The following is a 21,361-nucleotide window of genomic DNA, read 5'->3' as shown; positions in this document are numbered from 1 at the left end:
GGGGATAAACATTTCTGAATTTGTCCAAAAGAAACTCGTTTGTAACTGTTGGACTAATGATTACACCCTCGATCAGCTAGATGCATGCAAGAGTGTGCAAGGTGGTATTGAATTGATTACTCAAATGTTTCTCTCGACCTGCGCACCTGCGCACCTACGTTGTAAACGTTCATTCATAGGCTAGGTTGTAGCAACCTTATGATGCGTATAGGGAAAATTAGAGTATCATGTAGTAGCCTAAACCTATTGATGTTACATTGAGCTGGGTGAACAGAATATGAATGACAGTCATCCAATATGCTGTAATAGAATAAGGTCATGCTCATTAAAATAAAAATTGTCCTCCCTCATCTTGAACGTCACCGACCGCCACTGGTATCAAGGTAAGGTGGCTTTCAGTTAGAAGCATTTGATTTTGCAATCGCATTTATTATTTTGGATTTGTGTGCCCATGAAAACTGTTTTCAACCCATGACATAAGGCGACACAATGTTACGCAAGGATATTTCTGAGATCTCTATACAAAAAAAGTGTCTAACAGCTAGATCCAAGATTCTTACAGGGTTCAAGTTCAATGTCTAATTTAACTGATTAATACTTAACAACTTACTCTTCCATAAATGCAAGGACAGAAAAGTCATGTTTTACGTCACACGATTTTGGACAAATCCATCAAGACATCAACCATTAAAGGGTTAAACATAGGTTTTAAATCAACTTGTGAATTTTATTGAATATAGCTATGATCCCCCTTTATATCTTAATGTAATGATATTACTTTTTTTTAAACATTATTATCAATGACTTATCAACAGCTGTTACAAGTTGTCCAGCAAAGTTTATAGAAAGACCCTTATGTATATGGTATGGCAATTGGTGTCCAACATTTTTCATGATGGGAATCCCATATCATGCTCCACCCAAGGCTTTTGAAAAAAATGGGGTGTAAGATGATACTGGCAGTCTGCCAAAAAGCAAGCCAAAAAGTTTCCCTTTTAGAAGACCATGGAGCTCAAGATTACACACTTGAGTGCATTTGACAGCAAGGTTTTTTTGTGCAATTTATTTAGAAATAGGAAATTACTTTAAAACAAGACACAATCTAACTGCCATGTAGGCTATGCCTCCTTAAGATGTGAAACTAACCAAATATAAAAACCCTGCCCAACATCAACTCATTTCAGTTCAAGGCCAGCCTACATTTTCAGATGCGAAGAGATGCAAAGCAGCAGATTTAAGTTATTTTCTCATTATCCATTTAGTTTAAACAGTTGAATGAGCAGTCATACAAATTGCTATTCTTTTGCATTTTCTGTTCTTTGCTCTTCAAATAGTCAACTTCTTGACAGTAATCCCTTAATTCTTTGGCACAAGTGTATTTTCTAAACTAGAGCATTCCTAGAGAGGACTTTAACTCGACTCAAATCTGTTACTGCCACCTATTGGCTTGTTTGAAGATTGCAGACCCTGACACCTTCCACCAACACAAATTCATAATTAAAGATGTCCTCCAGTGATGTTGGAAAAGTAATATCCTAAGTATAAAGACAGTAAAGTACACACACCAAAAGGTAAAAATAGGTTTTAAGCCAAATAGTGTTTAGACAACTGCACACTTCAAGGAATAGGGCATTCAAGGAGTTGGTTGGATGGGAAGTTGTGACGTCAGCCTTCCCCTTGCTTGAGGAACACTAGAGGAAAGCCCCCACACCATGTGCCATGTCTTACCTGGACCACCTATTGAGATGTGCCTTTTGTTAAGTAAATCAGGTGTTAAATGAGGTGAAAAGGAGACTGGAGTGCCACTTTAAACCAAGACTTGTAATACATTTTATGAAAGCATTTATTTTCAATACACTTTGTAAAATAAATCAATTTTAAGAACCTCTTTGGTTTATAAAAACATGAAGTGACAAGTATCGTCAATTAAGACTTAAAAACAAAACCACATTGATAATGAAACATGATGCAGCCTGCCACCACCACCATTACTCCCCACTTGTGTGGGAAGGTCATCCAGAAGACCGCTTGCACAGGTGCTCTACATCACCTTCAGTGGAGGTCTACCCATGACTGAGGTGAACACCCTATATGGGGGCCAATCCCACCGACCGTACCATCAGCTCTATGAAGGAGAGGACTAAAATCCCCTTCGCTGAAGCTACAGTCAAACTCATTGGCAGCATGTGATCACTCCTCATATTCACCCCCCTCTACATTGGCGTTCACCGTCTGTCTGCCCATCTTGTTCTGTCGCCAAGGCGGCCATGGTTGGTTGCCAGGGTTAGCCGTCCGATTTGCCCTGAAAGGAAAGACAAATGCACTTTGGTTATGGTTCTGGCTACTTGACCGTTTGCTACGTGAGGGCACTTGAGGGTGGTAGGAACAGAGTACCAAAATAGGAACAAAACAATGCCTTTAAATAGTATTTAGTAGGCCAAAAAGCCCAACTTTATATTTTGTCTGTCCCACACCTGAGCCCTAGATGTCAGAATCCATGTTTAAATTGTGAAGTGCATACAAAGATGGGGGAGGGGGGACACTTACTTACCTCCATTTACTCACGCCTTGGCCTTCTTTTCAGTGTTCTGAAGTTTCTCTACGATTTTGCGCTCGTGGCCTCCAGGGTTGGGTCGGTTGGTGTTGTCGCTTGCTTCCTTCTTTGTCCTCCCCTTGCGGCTAGCGCTACCTGGAAACAGTGCGAGTTCACAGTTCATATTGTGAGACTTTGAAAACAAAGACACACCCACTTGCCCCCAATGCAACATTGTAGCAGTCAACATGTGCCACTTGCGACACGTTGAGGAGTTTGGAAACTTCAGTATTCTTCATAGATCGAACGCCGAACCATTGAAATTGAATGATTCTTCGATTTATTTTGCGCCGAGCATTATTTGCTGCTCATAACCTGATAATTAATTGCACAAACAAGCATAACAAAAATACTGATTCTTACTTGTGTATTTTTCTGAAAGGTTGTAGTATTCATATTCGTCGTAGTGTTGTTCTTCAAATTGGGTTGGCTCAACATTCTTCACGTCTACGAAACTTGACATAGTGACGCTTCTATTGAACAAATGAAAAGTAACTGAAAACTAACTTTTCGCTGGACAGCAACAAAAACAACTTTAGAAAGCAGTTATTTTCCCACGGGTATCTTTCTTTCACCTCTCGAAATTAGTGGTTTTCTGCGCTTGCCCGTGAGATTTATAAAGCATGGTCGCTCCTCCCTTTCTCCATGTCTCCCAGTTTTGTTACGAGTCCTCCTCCCAGTTTTGTTATGAGTCCTTGGCCCTTGCCTGAGTCAGTGAAAGTTGCATCAGTTTTTGGTAAATATTTGACGTCAATGTTTGTTTATTTTAATCAGGTGCCCTTTATTGGTTAAATTTGCTCTTAATCTCGTGGTACATGTTTTCTTTCTTTCTATTCCATTGCAAAATTATGCTTTATGCTTTCTTTCTATTGGTCATCTTTCAATAGTCATTTATTTTACATGGGCAATTCATTTCTTAATTCTAAATGCACCTTGCTTCACCGACATGGTTTCTCTGCCCTATCAACCCCTCCCTCCTCTGAGACAAATATTAGATTAACAATGTTTTTCCTTCAGTCTTATCAACACCTGTGGTTCAAAGCTCACACTTTTCACGTTTTCTAACAGCCACATGTTCTCTGACCCATTTTGATGCCCCCTTTTCTTTGTATGACCTCAATTTGTCTGTCAGGGCCCCATCCAAAGGGTCCTTGAAGGTGAGATGTATGAATGTGAGCATGTGGAACCAACTTTTGGTGAGCATGTGGAACCAACTTTTGGTGACAATGCAAAGTTATTGACAGACAGATTCTGGTTGTTCAGTAGGCATTGAACCCATTTTGATCGCAGTTCTATAGCACCCATGAAATCCCATTGTGTGTGTTCTCACGTGTGCATGTTAGTAGAGAGGAAATTAAATGTGTGTGGTACTGTATAGCAAATACATGTAGGCCTACATAAAGGAATATATATATATATATATATATATATATATATATATATATATATATATATATATATATATACATAAAGGAATATATATATATATATATATATATATATATATATATATATATAAACTAGATAGAATGATTCAGACTGTAGTCATGACAAAGAAACATATGACTGTATCTGTCAGAACGATGAGGAAGGGCTCTTTCCTCACATAAATCTACTCATCATGTTCAGACGCTGTCATATAAATTACAGGCCTTTAACCAGGAGCTATGAGTAAAACTTCTCAAAGTAACCTCTTCTCCTAAAGCCTGGCTTGAATATTCCACAAACCAGTCCTTTTGGATATGACCTAATTGTTTTTGAGCAAGGACGGTTTGACGCAGGCGTACTTTTCGCTGGACAGCAACAAAAACAACTTTAGAAAGCAGTTATTTTTCCACGGGTGTCTTTCTTTCGACTCTCGAAATGAGTGGTTTTCTGCGCTTGCCCGTGTGATTTATAAAGCATGGTCGCTCCTCCCTTTCTCCATGTCTCCCAGTTTTGTTACGAGTCCTCCTCCCAGTTTTGTTATGAGTCCTTGGCCCTTGCCTGAGTCAGTGAAAGTTGCATCAGTTTTTGGTAAATATTTGACGCCAACTAACTTCCAATAAAATGTCACTGTAGTTTAAGGTCACCAATGTTTGTTTATTTTAATCAGGTGCCCTTTATTGATTTAATTTGCTCTTAATCTCGTGGTACATGTTTTCTTTCTTTCTATTCCATTGCAAAATTATGCTTTATGCTTTCTTTCTATTGGTCATCTTTCAATAGTCTTTATTTTACATGGGCAATTCATTTCTTAATTCTAAATGCACCTTGCTTCACCGACATGGTTTCTCTGCCCTATCAACCCCTCCCTCCTCTGAGACAAAGATTAGATTAACAATGTTTTTCCTTCAGTCTTATCAACACCTGTGGTTCAAAGCTCACACTTCTCATGTTTTCTAACAGCCACATGTTCTCTGACCCATTTTGATGCCCCCCTTTTCTTTGTATGACCTCAATTTGTCTGTCAGGGCCCCATCCAAAGGGTCCTTGAAGGTGAGATGTGTGAATGTGAGCATGTGGAACCAACTTTTGGTGAGCATGTGGAACCAACTTTTGGTGACAATGCAACGTTTTTGACAGACAGATTCTGGTTGTTCAGTAGGCATTGAACCCATTTTGATCGCAGTTCTATAGCACCCATGAAATCCCATTGTGTGTGTTCTCACGTGTGCATGTTAGTAGAGAGGAAATTAAATGTGTGTGGTACTGTATAGCAAATACATGTAGGCCTACATAAAGGAATATATATATATATATATATATATATATATATATACATATATATATATATATATATATATATACATATATATAAACTAGATAGAATGATTCAGACTGTAGTCATGACAAAGAAACATATGACTGTATCTGTGAGAACGATGAGGAAGGGCTCTTTCCTCACATAAATCTACTCATCATGTTCAGACGCTGTCGTATAAATTACAGGCCTTTAACCAGGAGCTATGAGTAAAACTTCTCAAAGTAGCCTCTTCTCCTAAAGCCTGGCTTGAATATTCCACAAACCAGTCCTTTTGGATATGACCTAATTGTTTTTGAGCAAGGACGGTTTGACGCAGGCGTACTGAAGCAGGGAGAGAGTTCTTGGCATATTTTACTTCCCTCGCTGCCTCCATAAACAGTCATAAACAGTACTGTACTGCCCATAAACTGGAGTCAGAGCTGAGAGGGGCGGGGCTTCACTCTCTCTTTGTCCCAGTCTCTCTTCTTACATGTTTCTTTATCTATCTCTCTTTCACTCCCACTATTCATATTTCTTACATTTGTCCTTGTTTCTTTCACTGTTTTTCCTCCTTCTCCCCTTACTCTTTCTGTGACTCCTCCGTCCACGCTTTCTTGGCCTCAGTCATGTGGGCGCTCTGTTCAATAAATATTTGCTGAAATATGAGCTTACCCATGTGAGCTGTGACTAAGCCTGCTCTCAACAAACACACTAAACACACAAAGACTCACACACACAATTATAAACAGCACAGAGCGCCCCAGATAGTTTTGACGCATGCAGATAAGCCAACACTTATCTGTGTCTGTCTATGGTCTGTTTTACGACCCCCCTCTCCACACACACCCAACTAATATCAATACATATAGTATATTGCTTTACATTAGGGTACTGTCTACCCATCTTTACATTCATATTAGTTCTCTATTGAGTTTTGTTCTTAGTGATTGTTTTGCTGTTTATGTAGCTGTTTTCTTCACCATAGTGTTTACAGCTGGTGCTTGTTTCCAGTGGCCAAACCTCCCTCACGTTCTCTTTTGCCCCTCGCAGAATTCTGCTGACGGCACATTTTACACAAGCTTCAGAGAAAGAACAGAACATTACAGTCTGATTGAATGTGTTTACAAGAAATGCCAAAAAAAAACTGTCTGTATGTTTCAATATGTAAACATTGAGGAGAGATGTTTGGAAGATGGAATGTAAGTGGTGAAGTAAATTACATGGGTTGTAAACATTAGCTGAACGAATTCAAACAACAATTATTATTTACTTGTGATTATTTTTTTACATTAGAACGCCCATATGGTAGAGATGCCATATTTGTATACAGTCTATGGCCGAAATGCAATATTGAAAGACGCGTAAAACAAACGTTTGGGGTAGTACTGTTTGTCCTCGCTGCCAGTCCGTAGTAGGCCTTGAAACGAATGAAAGCTAACAAGCTACCAAAGGTAAAGGTAGGTAAATAGTATGAATGTATAGTTCTAAACATGTTGTATAACAATTTACGACCACTTACCAAAATGTAACTTTACTCAACAAAATAAACTGCGTTTAGTGGTTGATAAAAGGAAAGATCACGTTTAAGTCATCATAGAAGCTAGCTAGCTATTTAGCCAGCGAAGCTAGCCGCTAGCTAGCTTTTCACAATTTATCTGGCTAGCTTCCTGCAATATTATATGTTTGTTCTGACCACGTTAGCTAACTCTTGCTGACAACTTGCCAGTACAAAGTAAATGTGCCATAAGTTGCGAACAATACAGCTATGTAGCGTTACTGTTAGCTAGCTAGCTATGTTAGCCAGAAGATTCCGACCCTACCGTTGCGCTTGTTTACATTGAGCTGCACTATGGTTAGATTAAAGGCCCATTGCAGTCAAAAACGTGATTTTCCTGAGTTTTATATATATATTCCCACATTATGTAGTTGGAATAATACTGTGAAAATGATGATCATGCCTTTAGTGTAAGAGCTCTTTGAAAAATTCCAGCCTGTTTTGGTGGGCTGGAGTTTTGGCCTGCCTGGTGACAACACCAGGCATTAAATTAGTTAATAGACCAATGGGCGGTATTAGAATATGCAGAGCTGCGTGACGTGAATGGGCAAAAGCGGTGAGGGAGGAGCACCCTTCTCAAATTGAACAGTAATCTACGCCGCACGAAGCATGATACATCATCCATCATCCAGTAACATACATCTCTTTTCCATTAAAATCTGTTTGAATTTTCAAACTAGTTTTAATTGGAAAGGCAGATAACGTGTTTTTATCAAAAGCAATCACTTTTTAATGTGAAAATACAGAATCCTACTCATTACTCCACATGCTTAAAATACGTCACTTTTGTTTTGAGCCAACTTCGCTGTGGGCTTTGAACGGGACATATGGCTCACGCCCGGGAGGCAGCCCGGTTCCAAAACGAATGCAATCAACTTTCCCCTGTTGCAAAACGCCTATCCGGGCACCCGGGCCAGATTAATTGAATCCCCTCAGTAAGAGAATGTGTTCCAAACCTCTGCCAATAACAGCTGGTTTTCCGTTTTCCCGTCCCCACATAGACCACTCCCAGACAGTCCTAACAAAATTATTGCTTGAGAAATTGCTCTTTGCTAAGAAGCTATTTTTGTTTCTTGTTGACCATTTTAATTGAAAATAGTCACAGTAAGGTACTTAATTGTTACCCAGAAGTTATTTGATATTGAGAGAAAAACGGCAGGATTGGACCTTATTGTGGATTGGAAAACCTACTTCAATGCAGGGATGGGATGTGACACTATACTCTAAATTTTACCTATATCCAAACTGATACATCGAGAAGATTGAAATACTGATAGTTTTCTGGAAAACTGCCCTTTGTGTCCTCATGCTAGCTAGCAGTAGCCAGTGTCAGCCAATCAGCTCCTTTGTTGTCTAATGCAACATGCCATTCCATAATGGCTGCTGTGGCTACTGCTGGATAGCATGAGGATGAAAAGGGCAGCTTTTCGGAAAAATAAGCAGTCGTTCAATCTTTCCGGTGTAACAGTTGGGATAATGGTACAGTTCGGAGTACAACACAATTTCTCATCCCCAGAGTCTTAATCTAACCATGATGACGTTCCGACCCCAGTGCAACTCAGTGTAAACAAGTGTAACGGTAGGGTCGGAATCTGCTGGCTAGCTATCATGTGTGCAAGGTATGTCTATCATGTTGCTGCTTAAACTCAAGTGAAACTAATTTGATGAATGCATTTTGACATCTCGTTACCACAGGCAACATCATGTCGGCGGACACTAAAATTGCAGAGCTTTTAACAGAGCTCCATCAACTCATCAAGCAGACGCAGGTAAGTCTCAACCAATGGTTGCTACGCCCAAGTGCTGTTGTCATCAGGAGCACTGACCAGTAACTCAGGGACCACAGTGGAGGACGGTCATTTTATGAATAAATAGCTACCTAGCTAGTTATATACAAATGTGGCTCATATTTTTACATCATGCCATCATAGGGATTGAAGTCACATTTGGGAGTAATGTAATACCTAGCAATACAGAATAGGAATGATATGCAGAGATCAAATTAAATCTCATTGCCAAAACATCAGTCACTGTAATACATTTAAAATTGTGTGTGCACATTATATGTTATTCTTGCTGATATATTGCATCATTTTGCACCTATGCAACAACCACACATTGTAATATGAATCCCTTTCCTTCTCTTTTTCAGGAGGAGCGGTCGCGCAGTGAACACAACCTGCTCAACATCCAGAAAACACATGAGAGGATGCAGACTGAGAACAAGAGTGAGCCTCTACCTCGCCTCCCCACATTCCCCTTTGTCCATCAACACTGCAACACTATTTTATAACTCTTCATATCACTGTTACACACCGTTTCTGTTTCTGTGTCATCTGGCTAAGCCTTTACCCCACACACACACACACGTTATGTTCTTCTATCCTTGTGGGGACCTAAAATTAATTTCCATTCAAAATCCTATTTTCCCTAACCCCTAAACCTAACCCTTACTCGTAACCCTAACCCCTAAGATTAAAATAGCCTTTGTCCTCATGGGGACGTGGGAAATGTCCCCACGAGGGAGAATTTTCCTTATTTTACTATCCCCACAAGGATAGACAAACCAACACAAACACAGTGTAAAAGGTGTTATTCTTGTTCCCATCTCCCCCAGCCTCCCCTTATTACCGGACTAAGCTGAGGGGACTCTACACCACAGCCAAAGCAGACGCTGAGGCAGAGTGCAGGTCGGTAGCCTACACTGACATCACCATGTCCCTTGAAGTGTCCACTGATCTGATATGATAGGGTTGGTGTAAGCCGTTTAATGTAACGTTTCCTTTCACCTATCCAACTGTGGTAGTTCAGTGATTAGATGTGTTTTTGTCTTACGTTCAGAAATCATTGCCACCATGTGGAGTAAGTAAGTACAGCTCCAGTCCAAAGTAATAAGTCGGGCACCACTCTTTCTCTCCCACAGTATTCTTCGTCATGCCCTCGACAAAATTGCAGAGATCAAATCCTTATTGGAGGAGAGGCGAATAGGTAAGAAGAGTATGGCTGTGACTGAATTCTCATAATAGCCTACATCCTATTTAGGAAGAAGGCGAGACGAGGAGAAGAAGCCACTGTATACTATTGAGATGCAGCCCATACCTCTCTCCTCCTCTCTCTCTCTCCTCTCCCCCAGCGGCTAAGATGGCAGGGGTGTACAGCGACAATGACCCCCCCAGGAAGACCATGCGGAGGGGGGTGCTGATGACACTGCTCCAACAGTCAGCCATGACGCTCCCGCTGTGGATCGGCAAGCCAGGAGACAGGTAGGGTCTGATGATTCAGTCTCTCTCCTGCGTCCTGTTCAGTAGTGCACAACATAGCAAAACGTTTTGCAACGGGAAACGAAAATCTGTGTTCTTATTGTGTACAGTTCAAGTTCAGTACCTACCCTACCTTTCTTCCACCTGCCCCTTTTTTCTGTCCTCCATTACTATGTTACTCCCCCCACCCCTAAAACCCTCCATCCTTCCCTGTATCCCCCTCTCCTCCTCCCCTCCAGTCCTCCTCCCCTGTGTGGGGCGATGCCAGCCAGCAGTGACTACGTGGCCAAGCAGGGGGACAAGGTGGCAGCGCGGGTCAAGGCCGTGGACGGGGACGAACAGTGGATCCTGGCCGAGGTGGTCAACTACAGCCACTCCACCAACAAGTAACTATCAGCAAATCAGCTCCAGCCACTGTTAGCCAATCAAGTACAGCCATGTACCACTGTTAGCCAATCAACTACAGCCTTTAACACTTTTAGCCAATCAGCTACAACAGACTGTTTTGAGTTGTATTCTTCTGCTCTGTCCTTCAGGTACGAAGTGGATGACATTGATGAGGAAGGAAAAGAGTAAGACAATGTCTTCATTCTTCTATATTTCTCTTCCTACTATTTTGTCTTGTAGTACATGATATTTTATGCCCTGAAAATCTCACCTCGGATATAATGACAATTATCTACTCTACTTCTTCTCTCTCTCTCTCTCTCTCTCTCTCTCTCTCTCTCTCTCTCTCTCTCCCCCATCTCCCATCCTTCTTCTCTTGTCCTCCTCCAGGAGACACACCCTGAGCAGGAGGCGTATCATCCCTCTGCCCCAGTGGAAGGCCAACCCAGAGACGGACCCGGAGGCCCTGTTCAGTAAAGACCAGCTGGTGCTGGCCCTCTACCCCCAGACCACCTGCTTCTACAGAGCCCTCATCCACACACCCCCACACCGGGTGAGACACGGAAAGGGAGAGGAGGGGGGGGGGGACTGATTGATGTCATTTGAATACATTTTATTTGATGACGAAACTACATAAAGCTGGTTCAGTTGGAGAAAATGTTACTGTACACCAAACCCTGCATCCAGGAAGGCCTCTCGCTTGGCAGCTTCCCCTCCAGTAATCCTAACCTTAACCATTAGTGGGGAAAATGCTGACTCCAAATCAGTGAACCCTGTTCTCCCCACTAACCGCCATGCGCTCTCTGCTCTCTCAGCCCCAGGACGACTACTCAGTGCTGTTTGAGGACACGTCGTACGCAGACGGCTACTCCCCGCCCCTCAACGTGGCTCAGAGATACGTGGTGGCCTGCAAAGAGAACAAAAAGAAGTGAAGAAGAGATTGATGACTGAAGATACTGTATTTTGTCAGACATAACAAATACACTGTGTAGACAAGTGTTTCCACCCACCCCCCTTCCCAGAATAACACTGGATTCCATACCCTAGCCACACATATGGACACACTGAGGGCGGGGTTTGGGCAGCTATCTGTGAGGCTCAGTCAATCTAGGGAGTTTTATTGATATCCAACAGTGTGTTATTATGGCTCATCTGTTTGATCATTGTGAGACGTGCAAGATGTTCTGTACTCTGCTCTGTCTGTATTGGCCTGGTGACATGACTATGCTGCATGTGGAACGAGCTATGCTGCATGTGTGTTGTTGTTTTTTTACATGTTAACAAAAACAAATGTTTTTCATTGATATGTCGACTGGACACTGACTGAGTAAGAATAAACCGTATATATATATATACACACACACTACCGTTCAAAAGTTTGGGGTCACTTGTTTTCGAAAGAAAAGCAATTTTTTTGACCATTAAAATAACATCAAATTGATCAGAAATACAGTGTAGACATTTGTAATGTTGTAAATGGCTATTGTAGCTGGAAACAGCTGATTTTTAATGGAATATCTACATAGGCGTACAGAGCCCCATTATCAGCAACCATCAGTCCTGATGTTGTTGTTTGCTAATCCAAGTTTATCATTTTAAAAGGCTAATTGATAATTAGAAAACCCTTTTGCAATTATGTTAGCACAGCTGAAAACCGTTGTGCTGATTAAAGAAGCAATAAAACTGGCCTTCTTGAGACTAGTTGAGTATCTGGAGCATCAGCAATTGTGGGTTCTAATACAGAATCAAAATGGCCAGAAACAAATAACTTTCTTCTGAAACTTGTCAGTCTATTCTTGTTCTGAGAAATGAAGGCTATTCCATGTGAGAAATTGCCAAGAAACTGAAGATCTCGTACAACGCTATGTACTACTCCCTTCACAGAACAGCACAAACTGGCTCTAACCAGAATAGAAAGAGGAGTGGGAGGCCCCGGTGCACAACTGAGCAAGAGGACAAATACATTAGAGTGTCTAGTTTGAGAAACAGACGCCTCACTGGTCCTCAACTGGCAGCTTCATTAAATAGTACCCGCAAAACACCAGTCTCAACGTCAACAGTGAAGAGGCGACTCTGGGATGCTGACCTTCTAGGCAGAGTTGCAAAGAAAAAGCCATATCTCAGACAGGCCAATAAAAAGAAAAGATTAGGATGGGCAAAAGAACACAGACACTGGACAGAGGACGATTGGAAAAAAGTGTTATGGACAGACAAATTGAAGTTTGAGGTGTTCGGATCACAAAGAAGAACATTTGTGAGACGCAGACCAAATGAAAATATGCTGGAGGAGTGCTTGATGCCATCTGTCAAGGATGGTGGAGGCAATGTGATGGTCTGGAGGTGCTTTGGTGGTGGTAAAGTGGGAGATTTGTACAGGGTAAAAGGGATCTTGAAGAAGGAAGGCTATCACTCCATTTTGCAACGCCATGCCATACCCTGTGGACAGCGCTTGATTGGAGCCAATTTCCTCCTACAACAGGACAATGACCCAAAGCACAGCTCCAAACTATGCAATAAATATTTAGGGAAGAAGCAGTCAGCTGGTATTCTGTCTATAATGGAGTGGCCAGCACAGTCACCGGATCTCAACCCTATTGAGCTGTTGTGGGAGCAGCTTGACTGTATGGTAAGTAAGAAGTGCCCATCAATCCAATTTGTGGGAGGTGCTTCAGGAAGCATGGTGTGAAATCTCTTCAGATTACCTCAACAAATTGACAACTAGAATGACAAAGGTCTGCAAGGCTGTAATTGCTGCAAATGGAGGATGAAAAAGCAAAGTTGACGAAAGCAAAGTTTGAAGGACACAATTATTATTTATATAAAAAATAATTATTTCTAACCTTGTCAATGACTACATTTCCTATGCATTTAGCTATATTTCCTATTCATACTCATTTCATGTAGAGCTATGGTTCTAACGATTAACTTGGCTTTAAGATGTTTTTGGGAAACCAGGCCCAGAACAGAACAAAAGACAGTACAGCATGAAGATAGGCTAAAACTGATTCTCCAATAGAAATCCCGAAGCACATTTGTAGGCGATGTCATAGCGACGTTGGCTAGCAAAGCTCATGCATAGAAACAAGCCATTGGGTCTAACGGTCGTCTCGAGCCGAACTGTGCATGTGCAGGCCTTCAAATCAACCGCACTCGTTATTATTAAGTTATTTTGGACGAAAATTAAAACGTGTCAGTTTGTACATTTCACGAGGTTGGAGTAATAACATGCAGTGGTGTAAAGTACTTAAGTAAAAATACTTTAAAGCAGGGGCGCAACTTTGGTTTTAGACGTGGGGGGGACATTAAAAAAATAAAAAATGCTCGGAGGCGTCCGCATGGTCCTAAAGCACACCATTGCCTCGTTTTGTATCACATTCCAATGATAAAACTGGGGGGGACAAAAATGCAATTTCAGAATGAGGGGTCCCCAGTGAAAGTTGCGTCCCTGTTTTAAAGTACTACTTACATAGTTTTTTTGGGTATCTGTACTTTACTTTACTATTTATATTTTTGACAACTTTTACTTTTACTTCACTACATTCCTAAAGAAAATGATGTACTTCTTACGCCATACATTTTCCCTGACACCCAAAAGTACTCCTACATTTTGAATGCTTTGCAGGACAGAAATTGACCAATTCACACTAATCAAGAGAACATCCCTGGTCATCTCTTGCCTCTGATCTGGCAACTCATTAAACACAAATGCTTTGTTTCTGAATGGTGTCTGAGTGTTGGAGTGGCCCCTGGCTATCTGTAAAAAAAAACATTGTGCCATCTGGTTTGCTTAATATAAGGAATTTGACATTATTTACACTTTTACTTTTGATACATAAGCTAATTTTTGCAATTACATTTACTTTTGATACTTAAGTATATTTAAAACCAAATACTTTTAGACTTTTACTCAAGTAGTATGTTACTGGGTGACTTTTACTTGAGTCATTTCCTATTAAGGTATCTTTACTTTTACTCAAGTATGACAATTGGGTACTTTTTCCACTACTGATAACATGTTCAACTACCTAAGACATTGGCTCGAATCTAGGTTGTGCCTTTCAATTTCGAGAAAATTAACAACTAAGGAATAACCTTTCACTTCTCTTATGGACTTCTCAAACCCCAAACCCCGGCCTAGTCTGTTTGGTCTGCTAACTAAGCGTTCCTGGAAGTCTTGCGATGTTGCGCCTCTGGGTTTAGAAACTCTGTGACAGTACAGACCGCGTCCTACGACCACGTCTTCTTCTCAGAGATGATTGGTCCAGAATGAGGTCACAACCTCCCCCCAGCAAACACTGATGCGATTGGTTGAAATCATCACATTGGAGGGAAACAAGATGGCTGAAGTGGTACGTTTTTTCCAGGACGTCCAAAAGAAAAGTTTTCACCGATAAGCTAGCGTTTTATCGTTTAGTGTAGAAAGCAATCTATCACAAAAGCATGCAAACGAGTCTTTCAACTCAAGTAGGCAGCCAGTTAGCTAAAACAATAGCTCGATCTGTGCTAGCATAAGCTAGCTAGGTTTGCTGGTGCTGCTAGCGTCAATGTTTATTTTCATTATTAGCGTGCATAATGATATGCTTATGCTGTTCTAACCAAGCCAGCCATCCCCCACCGGCTGTGATAGATCCGATTAAACTAGACCTGCTTAGTGAGATGGTTGGTGTATGGCAGGGCTATTCAAATCTTACCTTACGACGTCCGGACTACTGCTGTTTTTCTGTTCTACCTAATAATTAATTGCACCCATATCAGTCGCTGATTAGTGGGGAAGAATGGAAAAAAGCAAGAGAAATAGTTCGATGACAGTTTGCTAGCTAACTAGCTTGTCAAATGTTTACAAGTTTGTCCAATTTACAGTAACGTGAATTCAACATGTAAAGCATGGATCAAAGCTTACTGTGTGTGCGTGTGATCTCCCTGCTTCGTTCAGATTTCTGACAGTGACAGCGACCTTGAGTCGACCGCCCTCGTCAAGCCTCAACCCAAACGGCGTCGAATTATCGACCCCTCGTCTATTACTACTGTGCCTATCTACTCCAACAAGGTGTGGCCCATAAGATTCTATTAAATTACTGATATTCCTGTTCCTATTTAATTATTCTAATTTTATAGTGTGAAGTTCTTTAATACTCTACTACTGGCATAGTCAATTCTATTTAAATGCGCTTTATTTATTTTATTGACTGGCATAGTCTATTTCTCTGTGATTCTCTGTATCACTGTGTTGCCTGAGTATATCAAAGTAGATTGATCCATCCACAGAAATATTTTGATCTGTACGTCAACTGCTGCAGATGAACAATTGCAAAACCCTCACACAGCTTTTTTGCCTTGACAAAGCAATGGGGCTGGGCTATTGGTAAAATCTATTTTATTACCAAATACTGGTAATTTTGTATTCGTGTTTGCAGGTGAACAGCAGCTTACAGCTGAATCCAACTGTCTTCGCCTGCGATGTTAATGCAGGTATGAACTACAGACACACACACACACACACACTGACAGACACACACCCACTGACTGACTGACAGATGTCTGGTCTGCTACTAGTTAATTCCAGTTCAATTCCTGTCTGTTGAACTGTACATGGAATTTAATTTCTCTACCTAGGTGACAATGCAGAGGAGCTCAGTTTGTGGGCCAAGTCTCCACCCTCAAAGAAAAAGAAGCCAATCAGCATTTCCTTGAATGACTCGGAGGATGAGTCTGAGCCAGAGGACAAAGATCCGTGAGTTACTTGCTGCTAAAGTGTCTGATTCATTAGAATGTTATAATTATGGTGTACTCTGTTCTGCTTTCACATACTGTGTTTACTGTATATGTAGCATGTTTTTGTACTACCCCAGACAACCAGAAGGTGGCAGTAGTGTATTTAATTTGTATTGATGTACAATATTTCAAGTATGGTTTTAAAGCTGCAATATTTAACTTTTTGGGGGACCTGACCAAATTCACATGAAAATGGCAGCTCTATAACACACATTTCTATGAGAAGCAAGTTTAAGAAGCGGTAAATCTGTTCTATGTGCGCTATTTCTATGCTCCCTGTTCTTAAGTTTCGTTTTTGCGTCTTTTACTTTCGGTTTTGTACACCAGCTTCAAACCGCTAAAATACAATATTTTTGGTTATGGAAAATATATTTCACAGCGGTTTAGATGGTACAATTATTCTCTACACTATACTTGCTTATTTTGTCACATAAACTGAAATTAGGCAAACTATTTAGAATTTTAGCAACCAGGAAATGGCGGAGCGATTTCTGCATAGTGCATCTTTAACAAATTCTTAGTTAAAGTAAGTAGCCTTGCACAAGCTTTGGCTTGTGCGAGCCAGAACAGCTCACAATTCTTAGCGTAGTAACCTTTTCCCCCCCTAAAATCTCTCTCTCTAAGGGTAGACATCCGCTCCCCCTCTCCACCACTACCTCCAGGCAGGCCTTTTGACAAAGTATCCAATCGGGCCAATCGAAAGATTCTGTGAGTTGACATTTTGTCTATGTCCGAGACAGAAATGCAATGCCCTTTCAGTAATGCAATTATAATATCATCACCACTCACTTTATCGGTCTCTCTCTCTCTCTCTCTGTCTTGCTCTGTCTCTTTCTCCCTACGCTTGTCCCTGGTGGTTCTCTCTCTCTCTCTCTCTCTCTCTCTCTCTCTCTCTCTCTCTCTCAGAGAGATCAACAGAAAGCTTAAGGCTGTGGGCTCTCTCCTCTCTCCCGAGGCCAAGGGGCTATCTGGACGCCACGGCTGCCCCTCCCCTCCTTTCACCGAGTATGACGATGATGACATCATCCTCATATCCCCAAACTCCCGGCCCAGGAGCCAGCCCCTCGCCCCCTCCCAAGACCACAGCCCCCTGACATCCAGAGAGATCGCCCTCAAGTTCCGCAGCCGGACAGACCTCTACAAGATCCCTGTGCTAACCGTAAGAATCAGGAATAGCACCACTTCCTGTTATGTCATAGTGATGCTGAAGTGAGTGTGTCGTGACTCGGGTTAAAGGTGTAGGTTGCCATTAACTGGTGGTCCAGGGTCGGTTTTGTAACATCTAGGGGCCAGTTTCCCAGATTCAGAGTAAATGTATTCCTGGACTAAAAATCACCTTGTGTTCAATTCAGGCTGAATGTATGCTGAACAAAAATATAAATGCAACATGTAGAGTGTTCGTCCCATGTTTCATGAGCTGAAATAAAAGATCCCAGAATGTTTTCATACGCACAAAAAGCTTATTTCTCTCCAATTTTGTGCACAAATTTGTTTACATCCCTGTTAGTGAACTTTTCTCCTTTACCAAGATAATCCATCCACCTGACAGGTGTGGCATATCAAGAAGCTGATTAAACAGCATGATCATTACACAGGTGCACCTTGTGCTGGGGACAATAAAAGGCCACTCTAAAATGTGCAGTTTTGACACAAAACACAATGCCACAGATGTCTCAAGTTTTGAGGGAGTGTGCAATTGGCATGCTGACTGCAGGAATGTCCACCAGAGCTGTTGCCAGATGATGTAATGTTAATTTCTCTACCATAAGCCACCTCCAACTTTGTTTTAGAGAATTTGGCAGTATGTCCAACAGACATCACAACCACAGACCACGTGTAACCACGCCAGCAAAGGACCTCCACATCCGGCTTCTTCACCTGTGGGATCGTCTGAGACCAGCCACCCGGACAGCTGATGAAACAGGAGTATTTCTGTCTGTAATAAAGCCATTTTGTGGGGAAACACTCATTCTGATTGACTGGGCCTGGCTCCACAGTGGCTGGGCCTATGCCCTCCCAGGCCCACCCATGGCTTCACCCCTGCCTGGTCGGGAAATCCATAGATTAGGGCTTAATGAATTTATTTCAATTGACTGTTGTCCTTAAATGAACTGTAACTCTGTAAAATTGTTGAAATTGTTGCATGTTGCGTTTATATTTTTGCTTAGTATAGTTATGAAATTCAATTAGGAAAACTGTTGCCTTGGCGACAGTGTAATTTTTATTGCAGATAAAAGATTGTGCCAGAGCTGAGACCAGTTGGATGAAGAGTGTGACCGCTTTTGAACCCGGGTAGTCTGTGCGCCACAAGACTCTTAAAGCCTACTAAGCTAAAACCTTTGGCATTATTAACTCTGGGAGCTAACATAAGTCTTCTGGTGTCAGGCAAGGTTACTCATCATCATGTTAGCTTAGCTCAGTGAGCCACCTCTGCTACACAAGTAAGCTGGAGGTTTCTTTTCATTCCTAACTTGAAGCTTTTCATTCCCAGACTGTGCCCCTGAGCAAAGCGGTGGAGCAGCTGTCAGTCAAGCTCAAGGTACCGCCCTCCCGCATCCTGTTACTGAGGAGAGACATAGAGCTTCCTGTCCACTCCACAGCCAACGAGCTGGGCCTGGGCATCGCTGACATCATAGGTGAGATGACTCATAGTGGCATACATTAGTGGGATGCACACCTGGATGTCTCACACAGTCATTACAACGGGGAAAGTGTCGCACTTCAACTTCTCAACTGGTTTTGCCTCTGGACCCAAATTGAACCAGGTTGTCTCAGTCACGACACAATATTAGCATCGCGAAAAAGAATCGCCAAAATACCATCTGGAAAACTATTGATAGTAAATTTAGCAATTAAATGACAAGGGAACAACATTCCCACCTGTTTCATCGTCAATAAAATCTTGCCCATATTCTTGATGAAGAATGTTAATAAACTCTGGTTTGAGACTAAAAAATCTACCAAAATAGCGCTGCTAATAGCTCTATATTGAAAATACTGTGATTGAATATATTTTTTTCAGAGATTACATTAAAAAAAAAATGTAAGTTCATTATCATTTCTACACACTTTCTACCTGATTTAAGTCATTTAAGTTCAGACTGGAGTATATATTTGTTTTTACACCCACCAGTTAAGAATCGCTGTTCTAATGCATTGATTCATAATTTAAGGCAGCAACTCCACTCTCACTGTTTGATCACGAACCCTCTTTTCTGTTAACCCTACCCTCCCTTCTGTCAGACTGCGTCGTCATAGCAGCGGATGATAAAAATGAGCCAGAGCAAAGTGGTGACATGCTCACTGTGCGACTGCAGGCCAAGGAGAAAGGCTCAGCACAGGAATATTCCCTACACAAAGTGAGCATTACCCAACGTTTCTCACAACTAAGAAGCTTGATTTGGGGTTGAGCACATGTGTAAGGATAAGGTTCAAGGGCAGAAGGAACGAAGCTGTTTGGAGTACAGCCTTAGTCTTAAACTCACCTTATCTTCTCAACTGTTCATAAACAATATAATTTTCCCCTTCTCTCTCATCTCTCTCTCTTCCTCAGGATGCCCCCCTGGGCTCCATCCTCTCCCAGTATGTGTCCAGTATGTCCATGGATGCCAGACGCAAGGTGCGCTTCCAGTTTGACGGGTCAAAGGTCGTCCACAGCCAGACACCCTCCCAGTTGGACATGGAAGACGGTGATGTCATCGAGGTGTGGGTGTGAACACCCGTGGTATTTCCATAGAGCAGTGGTCCTCAAACATCTCCTCTGTGATCCCCAGACGTTTCACAATTTTGTTGTAGCCCCGAACTAACTCACCTGATTCACCTAGTCAAGGACTTTATGATTTGTTGACCATTTTAATCAGGTGTGCTAGCTGTGGAATAGTTCAAATACATGGAATGGGGGTCCCCAAGGAAAGATTTGAGAACCTCTGTCATAGAGGATTTTTTTGTATATGCTATGGACCAAAAAATAAACAAATTAAAGTGAAAGAAAGATGGCCCAGTGCTGTTTTTTTAAAAGATGCACTCACTGCACTTGGTCCAATTCAGGTTCTTCAATACTGCCGCCATCAATTTATGATTATTTACAGTGAGCTCCATAATTCATTGGACAGTGACCATTGTTTTGTTATTTTGGTTCTGTACTCTAGCACTTTGAGTTTGAAAGGATACAATGACAATGAGGGTGAAGTGCAGACTGTCAGCTTTAATTTGAGGGTATTTTCATACATATCGAATGAACCGTTTAGAAATTATAGAAGCTTTTGTACATGCCCCCCCCCCCCCCCATTTTCGGCATCAAAAAACATTGGACAGTTTAACATAATGTAGAATAAAGTAATCATTGTTAATATTTGGTCGCATGTCCTTTGCATGCAATGACTGCTTGAAGTCTGCGATGCATCGCCATCACCAGACGCTGGGTATCTTCCCTGGTGATGCTCTGCCAGGCCTGTACTGCAGCCATCTTCAGTTCCTGCTTGTTTCGGGAACTTATTGCCTTCAGTCTCCTCTTCAGCATGTAAAATGAATGTTCAATTGGATTCAGATCCGGTGATTGACTCGGCCAGTCAAGGATTTTCCACTTTTTGGCCATCAAAAACCCCTTTGTTGCTCTAGCAGTTTGTTTAGGGTCATTGTCTTGTTGCATGATGAAGTGCCATCCAATGAGTTTGGAGGCATTTGGTTTTATCTGAGCAGATAAAATATTTCTGTAGACTTCAGAATTCTTTGTTCTACTTCTGTCTGCAGTCACATCATCGATGAAGACAAGTGAGCCTGTTCCACTGGCAGCCATATAGGCCCAAGCCATAACACCCCCTCCACCATGTTTCATGGATGAGGTGGTATGCTTTGGATCATGGGCATTTCTTTTTTTTCTCCACACTTTCCCCTTTCCATCACTCTGGTACATGTTCATCTTTGTCTCATCTGTCCACAATACTTTTTTCCAGAACTCTTGGGGCTCTTTTAGGTGCTTTTTAGCAAACTGTAATCTCGCCTTTCTGTTCTTCAGGCTTATCAGTGGTTTGCATCTTGTAGTGTACCCTCTGCAGTCCTGCTGGTGTAGT

The 21,361-nt window shown here is 41.7% G+C and overlaps 3 protein-coding genes across 5 annotated transcripts; 2 read left to right on the top strand and 1 right to left on the bottom strand.

The window, feature by feature from the left end:
* Nucleotides 1-1,825: 1,825 nt before the first annotated feature.
* Nucleotides 1,826-3,188, bottom strand: nupr1b (nuclear protein 1b). Its single transcript, XM_084146224.1, has 3 exons — nt 2,957-3,188; nt 2,552-2,689; nt 1,826-2,302 (listed from the first exon to the last, which is right to left on the bottom strand). The coding sequence occupies exons 1-2, from the start codon at nt 3,054-3,056 to the stop codon at nt 2,562-2,564; spliced, it is 228 nt and encodes a 75-aa protein (XP_084002350.1). The 5' UTR covers nt 3,057-3,188; the 3' UTR covers nt 1,826-2,302; nt 2,552-2,561.
* A 2,292-nt stretch (nt 3,189-5,480) lies between these two features.
* On the top strand, nt 5,481-15,531 carry sgf29 (SAGA complex associated factor 29). Of its 3 annotated transcripts, none has more exons than XM_084146221.1 (11): nt 5,481-6,517; nt 8,569-8,642; nt 9,026-9,101; nt 9,491-9,563; nt 9,797-9,861; nt 10,007-10,136; nt 10,373-10,519; nt 10,670-10,705; nt 10,911-11,073; nt 11,336-13,146; nt 15,454-15,531. In XM_084146221.1, exons 1-10 carry the CDS (start codon nt 6,511-6,513, stop codon nt 11,450-11,452), a joined length of 888 nt encoding a protein of 295 aa, XP_084002347.1. In that variant the 5' UTR covers nt 5,481-6,510; the 3' UTR covers nt 11,453-13,146; nt 15,454-15,531. The 3 variants fall into 3 exon arrangements, with proteins under 3 accessions (XP_084002347.1, XP_084002349.1, XP_084002348.1); XM_084146223.1 differs by having other exon boundaries at nt 5,481-6,769; XM_084146222.1 differs by having other exon boundaries at nt 5,481-6,775.
* On the top strand, nt 15,442-20,461 carry nfatc2ip (nuclear factor of activated T cells 2 interacting protein; the record flags this gene model as incomplete). The annotated part of the gene is made up of 8 exons (XM_084145470.1): nt 15,442-15,567; nt 15,935-15,989; nt 16,134-16,251; nt 16,917-17,000; nt 17,199-17,451; nt 18,784-18,928; nt 19,536-19,651; nt 19,846-20,461. Coding segments are annotated over 8 exons (1,059 nt in total), but the record flags the coding sequence as incomplete, so codon positions are not given.
* Nucleotides 20,462-21,361: the final 900 nt, after the last annotated feature.

Source organism: Coregonus lavaretus (genome assembly GCF_964263955.1).
Source record: "Coregonus lavaretus genome assembly, chromosome: 28".
Classification (NCBI taxonomy): domain Eukaryota; kingdom Metazoa; phylum Chordata; class Actinopteri; order Salmoniformes; family Salmonidae; genus Coregonus; species Coregonus lavaretus.
Note: the sequence above shows the minus strand (reverse complement) of the source record. Positions and strands in the feature narration are given on the sequence as shown.

Excerpts from the sequence above, each read along its gene's own strand:
- sgf29 (XM_084146221.1), top strand. Across the intron at positions 10,137-10,372 it reads ATCGGCAAGCCAGGAGACAG|TCCTCCTCCCCTGTGTGGGG; the intron begins GTAGGGTCTGAT and ends CCTCCCCTCCAG. Across the intron at positions 11,074-11,335 it reads TCCACACACCCCCACACCGG|CCCCAGGACGACTACTCAGT; the intron begins GTGAGACACGGA and ends CTGCTCTCTCAG.
- nupr1b (XM_084146224.1), bottom strand. The coding sequence starts at position 3,056 with ATGTCAAGTTTCGTAGACGTGAAGAATGTTGAGCCAACCCAATTTGAA. Across the intron at positions 2,690-2,956 it reads CCTTTCAGAAAAATACACAA|GTAGCGCTAGCCGCAAGGGG; the intron begins GTAAGAATCAGT and ends CACTGTTTCCAG.